General features: G+C 41.4%; 1 protein-coding gene across 1 annotated transcript; it reads right to left on the bottom strand.

Annotated features, from left to right (window-relative positions):
- Positions 1–264: 264 nt before the first annotated feature.
- On the bottom strand, positions 265–2,677 carry LOC112193070 (60S ribosomal export protein NMD3). Its single transcript, XM_024333095.2, has 2 exons — positions 2,529–2,677; positions 265–2,076 (listed from the first exon to the last, which is right to left on the bottom strand). Exon 2 carries the CDS (start codon positions 2,072–2,074, stop codon positions 530–532), a length of 1,545 nt encoding a protein of 514 aa, XP_024188863.1. The 5' UTR covers positions 2,075–2,076; positions 2,529–2,677; the 3' UTR covers positions 265–529.
- Between the last annotated feature and the right edge of the window lie 8,342 nt (positions 2,678–11,019).

Genomic DNA, 11,019 nt, shown 5'->3' with positions numbered 1-11,019 from the left:
AGACATCCATTGTTCAGTCCTTATACGGAATCTAATCTTAACAGTTAAATTGGTAGTGATGCGAGGAAACACTACTCAAATCAGTAGCTCAAGCAAAAAACGACTTGCAATGAGGGCACTACAAATTTGTTCATTACAAAATTCCACGATGGCTTGTTGAAAAGGCATGTTCCTTGGGGATCAAAGAATTAAGGCTAACTTGACCTAAATTGCAAGGGGCAACACAAACATCTCTTGCGATTCAAAATCACTACAATGGGGATATTTATCTTCACATAGTAATATGTGAATATCAACAGCCATAACCAAATATGATTGTCAGAAAATTGCACATTGTGCAATTACTCTTATCAAAACAAACAAAACAAACCATAGAACCCAAAAGAGGTACTCAACTCTTTGTTACAGTACATAAATACCAACCTACTTTGCTGTCTTTGCATATGAAGTGCGATATAAAGACCGGATCAAACACTACACCCAGACAAAATTTGTATTTCGATACAAACATATTTCTTACTCTCTACTTTTATTCCCTCATGCTGCCACTGTCCTCATCATCTTCATACTCTCTTAATTGGAGGTTATCCATGTCAGCAAGCAACTCATCAAAGGGCACAAAAGGTGCATCTTCCCCATCAACCACAGATGCCTTCTCTGATGGCTGGTATCCTTCATCACGGTACAAATCAATATTGAACCTGAAGGCAGGATTCTCTTCCAGATCTTTCAAGAACTGTTCATACTCTGCGGCCTCCTTTTCTAGCGCGCCTCTACCTTTAGCATCCACTTCCATGGCTAGGGATTTAAGCTTCCATGCACGAGGCTTTGCACGCTTCTTCAGGCGCTTTTCTTCATAGCTCTTCTTTATCAAAATTACATCTGGAATGACTAGACCCTTATACTTGTCTAGTTCCTCGTCATTACTGTTTGCCCCATATAAGTCATAACCAAGAGCATAATCCCCAGGGTTTAAAAGATGGCCTATATGTGTTTTTATGTTGAAAATAGTGTCATTCTTCCCAAAATCAGACACACGGGCAACTTGTGCATCAGCTAAAGCATACCTTGTGCCACCAACATTAACTTCAGATGAAACCATCTCTACATCAAGCACTATATACTCCACTAACTCCCGGCTCGTTTGTAGCGACTTAAAGCTTGACCTCCAATATTGATCAGCATCCAAGAAACAATGCCTCAAGGTCAAAGGATCAAGCAAAGCAATGCTGTTAGTCACTTTAGTGCAAATCACTACAGGACCAAGATTCCCAAAACTAGATCTAACCTTGGGAGGCAGACAGATCAAATCCTCACGGCAAATGGGGGAGATTTCAACTGAGAATGTATACTTGTAATGATAAGTACTACTCTTAGAATCCTGGGAAACCAGCTGTTTGTCATTACGACTCCTTACTGGAGCAACTTTACCCACAAACTCCACAAATTTCACACCATGACTCCGGTTTGAGAAAAAGAAATCGATACCCTGGTCCATCTGCGTAATCTTTATGGCACTGGCAGCAGCACCATGCTTCAGAATCAGCTGCTCCAGATAGAAAAAAGTGCGTCTGTGAGAAACATGCTGGCGAAGCTGTACAGCTGCAACCCACTGGTCAGGGTTGGCTTGGACTCTTGCACAAGACTCACACATATGTTCTTGCTGAACATACTCAACAGTATACGATTGCTCAAGTATTGCTCCATTAAGAACTTCCTTCTGAACTACCAACTTAACCTTGATCCTCTTGGAGTGAGGTTCAGTCCAAATGAATTCGGCATGAACCAACCTAATTTTATTCAAGTTCTTCAGTCTCTTCACACAGAAAGTTAGCAGCTCCTTCGATTCTAGTTGGGCTTTAATCCAAGTTCTCGGAGGCTGCAAGTAGGTATCACATTCGGGGCAATGCACAATAGTCACATGCTTCTGCAAACCTTCAGTGATGTCAACTTCAGAGCGCAAACACTTGACGCACATATTGGCAGCATTTGGTGCCATGGGAATACCACATTTGCAACATAGTACGCTGCCAACAGTTTGAGGAACCGTAAACATACCCGTATCTATATCCATTGCTGTTGAACGAAACACACAAAAAGAACTATTAGCATTTATTTTAAAGTGCCTCTGCCGAAAATGTCAGGAGCAAAAGTATGAACTAAAAACCCTGCATATATTTGTCTTGTCTTGCTTTCTTTGCCGAAGAAATAATTGACTAAATTAACTAGAGATTCCAAACCTCGAACACTCACACAACGACGGTAAAGGCAATTCATACATCAAACTCATAACACTAGGATTTCACGGACAACAACACAATTGGGTTGTAACTACAACTACCATCAACACAAGTACTTTTCAATTTAAAGAGAAAACAAATTAAAAGACTAGAACAATAGCAGCTGAAACTTGGAAATTAACCCAAAAAGATATTGGAATCAAAATTAACACGAAATAAAGAAACCCAAATAAACCCAACAGTGATCATATCAAAAGCAATCCCCAGGAAATTGAAAAGTGAACATACCGAAAAAAGGCGAAGAGGTGGTGCAGGGTGCGGCTGGAGCGGACGAAGAATTGAAAGAGAACAAAACAAATGGTTTAAGGAAGTAGGGTTTTTCTCATATGTGGTGTTCGGGTGCGAAAGCGGTGCTTGGTCCAACTCTTATTCTAAGCTAAGCCCAGAGTTGTTCCCATGTATTTGGCCCAACAAGTGTCCTTACGTTTTTTATTTATTTATCTATTTAGGTTTGATACCATAGAAATCCAAATTCGACACAACAACATTTTTTTTTTTTTAATGAAAAATGATTCACCTTAAACTCCAAATCCCAGTATATAATCCAAATCATCATAACCTAAATATCTAAGAGCTAGCCGCCACCGTGCGCTGCCAATCAATTGCAACATGTTACAATGTAAGATCCTTACATGGCATTGTCGTGGCATTGTGAATTGTGAGACACAAAGAGCCCGGTGAATATGGTACAAGCAAAGAACACCCTAGCCCAACGTGATCACATAACATCCCTCAAAGATCGATTGGGGTTTGAAGGTAGCATCTGCTACTAGGGGTGGGCATTTTGTATCGAAAATGCGGTTATCGCACCGAACTAAAACGGTGTCGTTTTATGATCACACCGCACCGAACTGTATAAAAGCGGTTTGGTTGCTGTTTCGGGTCATAAACCGCCCGATTTAAACCGACCCACACCAAATTTATTTTAATTACATTTTATTTATTTATTATTTCTCTATTGATGGAAATGTTGGTTTTCAATATATAAGAAAGGATTATTGACCCAAAGCACCAAAATGAGCCAAAATTATCCCACTTACCCCAGCAACATATTTTAATTCCCACATACCCAATTTCAAATAAAATGACAACTTTGACCTCAACTTAATTATTGAATTACATCCATGCCATCTCTCTCATCCCTCTCCGATCTGCACTCTCTTTGTCTCTCTCTATCTCTCTAAATTGTTCAACAGGCGGACGCTCTCCCTCTCGCCAAATTGTTCAACACGGCGGACGACTTCCGGCGCCGACTTCCTCCATCAGTCTTCTCCGATTCGACTCCAATCTCCAAGTAGATCTAGCAGATGGTGAGGTTTATTCGCCGACGATCTTGCAGATGGTGAGGTTCATTCACAGATGGATCGTAAAACCAAGTCCCGGAAAAAACCGTCATAGTTTCACCGCAACCAAATATGGGGGCAGAGTATCTGGGGGTTCACTTTGCATATTGTCTTGGCCTCGGTGTTCATTGCTTCGTGCCTCCAGTCCAGGCTGCTTGTTTTAGCAATAATGCTTTTCTCTTTGCAAGTGGTCCTTTTCGCTCCCTTGGTTACTTACTGTTAGAAACACTTACTACTCGTTTGCACCTGTGGTTTTAGCTCCGGCGCCGTTTCTCTCTCTCCTCTGGCGTTGTCTTACTCTCTCTCTCTCTCTCCTCAGCATAAAATCCTCCACTCGATCGAGTGCGAGCTGTGATGCAGATCTCAGTTCCGCGGTTCAAATCGCATTTCTAGGCGCATTGAATCTGGAGAAGGGAGAGAGAGAGAGGATGGGATCGAGCGGCAGTAAAGCCACGTCGTCGTCGTTTCCCGGCGATAGTGGTCGAAGGCGACGATCTCCTCGTATGTGGATGAGGAGGCGATTGATGATGGGGTTGAGGCTGGTGGAGCCGGTGGAGCGGAGCTGGTCGGGGACGAGGTGGGAGAGTCGAATGTGGATGAGGAGGGGGAGGAGGCCGAGGGTGTTGGGGCCGAGGAAGGAGTAGTCTTGGAGGAGGTTGGAGCCTGACCTTGGTTGGTCGGAGCCTGACCCTGAGTGGTCGGAGGCTGGGTCTGCTGGGTGGTCGGAGGCTGGTTCTTGAATATCAGGAGTACCACTCGATCCTTTTTTTTTTTTTTCTTTTTTTTTTCAGTTTTTTGCCCGGCCTATGTTCGAACCTTTCGTATAGTGCTTTAGCTTCCTTCTCCCAGTTTGGAATGTATTTTTTGAGGTATTGGGGAGCATCTGTACAATGATTTTGTTTTTGATTGAGTCTTCTTGCAATATAGTCGAGAACCTAGTGGAGGTTTTACTGTTTCCAATATTGTTTTCACAAGTTATTTTCCGTGCTCTTAGGAGTGTGTTAAGGGTCTATTGGAGGGTAATAGATGTCTATTGCCCCCCAATAGACGTCTATTGGGGGGCAATAGATGTTTTGAATTGATGTAATATTCTCATTTTTTTCTTTAATCAAAGTTTTATTTGTCAAAATCTAGGAAGATTAGTTCTTATTTTGGCGACTAAAAGTCCTATGGGGGGCAATAGACTTCCATTGGGGGGCAATACATGGCTGATAGTCGTCTATTGGGGGGCAATAGACGGCTATTGGGAGGCAATAGATATTTTGAATTGATGTAATCTCCTTGTTTTTTTTCTGTAATCAAAGTTTTATTTGTCTAAATTTAGGGAGATTAGTTCCCATTCTGGCAACTGAAAGTCCTATTGGGGGCAATACATGGTTGATAGTCGTCTATTGGGGGGCAATACATGGCTGATAGTCCTCTATTGAAGGGTAATAGACGTCTATTAGGGGGTAATAGACGTCTATTGGGGGGCAATAGATGTCTATTGGGGGCAAAAAAACTTTCCGGTGAGATTTTCAGCAAATTCCGGTGGGCGGCAGTAGGTGACAGAAATCCGGCGACCGGTGACCGGATTCCGGCGAAAGTTGGCCGGAATCAGGCTAACATTGGCCGGAATCCGGCGGCAGGTGACGGGCTCCGGCGAAGTCTCCCATGGTTTCTCTCTCTTCTATTTTTTCTCTCTCTCTCTCTCTAAGTAACAAGGGGTGAGGGTAAAATGGTATTAAAAAAAAATTAAAAACAAAAAAAAAGGTATTAGGGAAGACTCCCTTAGAGTGTATTGGGTAAGAGAGAATTAAAAAAACTTAATGGGGTAAGTGGGAAAAAAATCCCTAGAAATGGGGTAAATGGACAAAATCCCTATAAGAAATCCCTTTTTGATTAGGTTTTCAGTTTGTAATAAGTTGCTATGTGTGAGCCCCTGAAAATTTTAGTTAATTTCCAAAAGTAATTTTGTTCACCATTAAAAATTTTCGTACTGTGATTTAAGTATAGCAATTTATTTCGGAAATTATCTTGAGTGTCGAAACTACCATTCAAGCCATTTAAGTATAGTTGGGCTTAACAAACTAACGATTATTGTCGAGACAAAGATTTGTCAAAGTTGGTCCGAAGAAGAAGAAGAATCGGGCATTATTGAAATTTCATATTTTGGGCCAAGGGCGGAGTCGAGAAGTGACTTAGGAAGTTTCCAATGAAAAACGAATAAAAGAGAAGTTGCGAGCTCAAAACCCGGAAGTAAACAACTTGGAGAAATTCATAATTTATCGCAAGGGCAAGATGGACTTTTCACACGAGCTATGATTAAATGGGTTAGGAAACCCCATAATCTCAAAACTCTCTGTTCCCCTCTCGGACGCACCTCTTTTCTCTCTCCTTCTCACTTTCTCGTCTTCCTTCTGCCACCACCGGAGACACCAGTTCCAGCCACCACCTGTCATCACCATCATCACCAATCGAACCAGGACCAAATTTCGACCAAAGCCCAACCGAAATCACCACCAAGCATCGCCGTTAGCCTTCACATGCAACCACCATAGCTGTTGCCACATTGCCCAACCAAAACATCCATCTCCGGCCACCACACAATGTCACCGTCACCACCAATTGATTCAGCACTCAAAGCCGACCCAAACTCAACCGGAAACACAGCCATGCACCGCCTCCGGCCTCCACCCGCGGCCACCGAATCTGCGACGTTGCTGCCTCACCTAATCCTCTGATTTACACCCATCGATTTAAACCCTTACTACCATGAATCAAAGCACCAAGTCCTAGAAAGCAGAACCCGAACCATGGCCTCAATCTTCGAAGCCGGGAAACGCTTTACGAGCTCGCTGGAACTCGTAGCTAGCTCTGCATGCCTTCGTTCTCCAACCTCCAGTCCAAATCGAGCTAAACTACCTCCATAGATGTAATCAGCGCCTCACTACCCACCTATTCCCGAGACGCTGACCTCCTATTCCAACTAGGGCCACCGCACGAACTACATGTGCCGCCGCTGGCGCGTAGACTGCCATAGCTCCACTGTGTATACCGCTAACTTAATCCCTTGTTCTAGTAAGACATTCTCTAGCCCCATTCGTTGGCTATTTGAATTTCAATTCAGAAAGAAGTCGGTTTTGTAACCTTGGGTTTTCTGGGCTTGAGGAAATAATGGAATTCATATAGGAAAGTGAAGCTTCTGGTCTTGGTTTTGATTTGAGTTCTTGATGGGATGATGAAGAACCGAGAAAGACTGCAAGAAGCAGCACATTATAGAGATTGTGGTCTCGGCAAAACCGATGGAGGGTAAGAAACCAAGCCTTTGAATTGTGAATTTGATTGTTGTTGGGACATTGAGATTCATTAATTGAGGATGTTGTTTTATGGAGGAAATGAGAACCCAAGGACTAGGTGAAGGACACTGGGCCGAGACCACCATTGAGAGAAGTCGAAGAATCTTTAAGAAGAATGGTAAGGTTCTGGATATTCGAATCTGTACTGGCATGTAATGTTTGCACTTATTGAAATTGCAACTTTGTGGATTACTTGAGATGAAATTGGTTGAATGTATGGACAAAGTTCATTTTCTCAATTATGATGATGTATTTGGTTTTGGAAATGTCATTTTGCTGATGGGCTTAATTTGGTGGTAATTGAGAATTAAAACTCGGTGTGTTGAATGAGGTCAAAGGGATTAAGTAACCACAATTGTTTGAGAGATTGATTATGAAAATGGTGGATTTTATTTGATTGAGCTAAATTAGGATATTGGATTAATGTTCATGAAATAAGGTTAAAAATCTGAGTATTCTAGTGTCGCCATATCCCGAAGTTAACATAAGAATGCGATCATTCGGGAATGGTAATTACTATTTATTTGCTAGTATTTAATGATTAAGTAAAAAGGGTCAAACTGGTTGACTTGGAATACATTAAGGAAATAAGTATAATCACCATATCTCAAAAGGAGTTTGAAAGGTGAAATCATTCGGGAATGGTAATTATTATTTAATTTCTTAAGGTTTAAAAGTTAAATAAAATGAGTTCAAACCGGATGACTGAAATTTTAACATGGAAAGAAGTGTGATCACCATCTCTTGAATGAGCTTACTACATTAAGTGAATTGTTCGGGAATGGTTCCTATTAAATATCGATTCAGGATAAATTGGTGACTCATAAAGAAATTGAGCAAATGATTTATGAATTGAGTACTTATCGGATTTAGTTTTTGTTAAATGACTCAAGCGTGTGCACGTGGATTTGGACAAATGATCGAAAGTCGAGAATGAATCTCATTTTGGACAAGCACTCCATATCCAGGTAGGGTGAGTTGTCCCTTCCTTGTTAGAGGCTTTTCGATATATGTGGAATGCTATACTAAGATAGTGTGTTGCCTACAAGTGCGTTTTTGGTTGTTCATTAGTCGATGCCTCGTGATACTTGTGTTTTCATAATTGATAATTACTGATTGTAAAAACCGAGGCTAGACTTGCATGTTGAGATACTGTACCCATTGTATGTTTGTACTTGTGACCTGAAAGTGAATGGGACCTATATGCGTTGATTCCTAGGGATCCCACGGTGTCGATAACCGTGAACCTCTGGAGGGGGCTGTGCTCCTATGTTTGTCGAGGAAGGGTGAGTACCGACAGTGAACCAGTCATAGGAGACTCAGGGCCAGGAAATGGACACTTTCGCTACGACTACAGAGTAGTTGGCCGGTTCTTGAAGGATGACGAACCGGGTCAGTCACCGATTTGTTTTAGTTTAGCTGGCAGGTAAGTATCTCGGAGCTCCAAGTTGTGTGAAGCATGCTGCATATGTTTTATAAAAGAGAACAAATATTTGTGGTTGCCTCTTCTTAAAGTATTTTCAATAAACGTGCACAATATTATATAATAAATATTTTCAAGTATATTATTTTTCAAACCTAGCATGGTTGGGTCGGCCCTTACTAGGCATGCGAGGACGAAACCTCACCCCTACAACAGTGTGCAGGTTTTGAGCATGTGGTCAGGGAGCGTATAGAGGAGGCACATGGCCCAGCTTGGCGCATTCCTCTTTGTCTTTACTAAAATAAGGTTTTGGGCCCATTATCGGATTTTGTAGTAACTTATTTATTTGCTTTTTATTAATTTATTTGTTTTATACTCGCTTATTTACAAAATTTCGGGAGACCCGTAACCCTAGGGCGCGTCTCTCATACTTGTATTTACTTAGCTATTTGTTATTTTCCAAATTGGGCTCCTATTGTAAGCCCAAATCCTTTAGCCCACTTTAAATTCCGCTTTCGAAAATATATTATTCGGTTGCTAGAATGATTTGTCCAAGAAAGTGTTTTGTAAACCAACCACCTAAACCCAAAAAGCCTTGCGATTTCGGGTTGATGAGTTATCGGGATGTCATTCGTGACATGTCAGTTTCTCATTGGCTCGGGGTCGCGGCTCTGTGGGACCCTTCTCTCGGGTCACCACACTATGTTTGCTTGATCATTGCTATATATATATATATATATATATATATATATTATCTGTGTGTGTAATAAGTTGCTACGGTCTTTCTGCAAGTTGCTTGATATTTGGGTGACATTTGCCAATTTGTGTGGACTCTAAATGCATTCAAAATTTATTTATGCCTTATTGAAATTGTTAGGTAAAAATAACCCTAATTTTGGCCCTCTCTTTCTAGTTGAAATTAATAAATCGCTCCAAACTGAAGCCGACCTGTACCGCACCAAAAAATGGTGTAACCGAAATAATCGGTTCAGTCCTTTTGTAATGCGGTTGCGGTTTGATATATAGGCCTATTGAAAAAAGCGGTTTGGGCCTCAAACCAAACCGTATCGCGCCCACCGCTATCTGCTACGAGGAGATTGAAGGCTCACAAGGGGTTGCCTTACTGTGGAAAGCAGACAGCCTGGTCAATCTCATATCTTACTCCCCTCATCACATCAACATGGAAGTAGGCAAACATGGAACAAATGATTTGTGGCGTTTTACCGGGCTTTACGGCTCTGCAAGTCGCACTCAAAGACATAGAACTTGGAACCTGATCAAAACTCTAGCAGCAGAACAGTGTTCGCTTCCTTGGCTCATGGCTGGGGACTTTAATGAGATTTGGTGCAACCTTGACAAATCAGGAGGTCCACCGAGGGCTGCCAGACCAATGGAAGTGTTTCATAGAGCAATGAACAGCAGTGGCTTATTTGATATGGGTTACTGGGGCAGCCGGTATACTTGGTCAAATCGTTTCACCAAGGAACGGTTAGATCGAGCCTTCCAATCCATTCAGTGGAGAGAATGCTTCCCTTTCTCTACAGTTCTCACGCTCCCTCCATCTAAATCAGACCATTGTCCGTTATTGATAGATGTTGCAGCTGAACGTCTGCCATCTTGGAAAGCTCCACAAATATTCTGTTTTTAAGAACTTTGGCATCAATACCCAAAGTGTACCGAGATTATTAAACAATGGTGGCACAACCACTAACAGGGAATGCAATACAACAATTGGGAGCAAAAATTAAGTCCACTGGGAATCACCTACTTGAATGGCACAGAAAAGAAATGTCACAAAACAAAGTGGAGATGAGAGTGTTACAAGAGAAGATGAAGGATATTATGTCATATCCATACACTCTTCAACAACATGAGGAACAACGGCAATTGCATGTCAAGTATAGTGCTCTACTTGCTCAAGAAGAAACATATTGGCGACAGAGGTCAAAAACATTTTGGTTGAAGGATGGAGATAAAAATACTGCCTTCTTTCATCAAAAAGCTTCAAATAGAAGAAGCAAAAATAGAATCAAGGGTTTAAAGGATGAGAATGGTGTGTGGCAAACTGAACCTGTAGCAGTACAATGACTTCTAATACAATACTTTACAGATATATTTACCTCTACAAGAACTAATGTCAATGCCACCTTACATGTCCTAGAAGCAATTGATGAGAAAGTGACAATAGATATGAACCTTGAACTCATGAAACCCTATGATGACAAGGAAATCAAAGACGCGTTATTCCAAATGCATCCTTCAAAAAGTCCTGGCCCTAATGGTATGTCACCCTTCTTCTTTCAAAAGTACTATTGGAACATTCTTTCTGCAGATGTGTGTTTGTCACGCCCCTGATTTTATACACAATAAAAATCGATATATAACGCCATAATTATATATGCGTGAAACGTTCAGCCATCAATACAAAATACTTAGAAACTTATTCCCTTTTAACCCAAGTACATATTGATGCCCTGAACCCACAATTTCAATATTGACTCGCTCCACAAAGTCACATAATACACGAGCTTACGAATTAAATTGTCAACAACAAAATAAAACGTAAATGCTCCTCAGAGCTCACTACAAGCGGAAGTCTTTATAACGGTAAAGTC

Source organism: Rosa chinensis, chromosome 3 (assembly GCF_002994745.2).
Source record: "Rosa chinensis cultivar Old Blush chromosome 3, RchiOBHm-V2, whole genome shotgun sequence".
NCBI classification, from domain to species: Eukaryota; Viridiplantae; Streptophyta; class Magnoliopsida; order Rosales; family Rosaceae; genus Rosa; species Rosa chinensis.
Note: the sequence above shows the minus strand (reverse complement) of the source record. Positions and strands in the feature narration are given on the sequence as shown.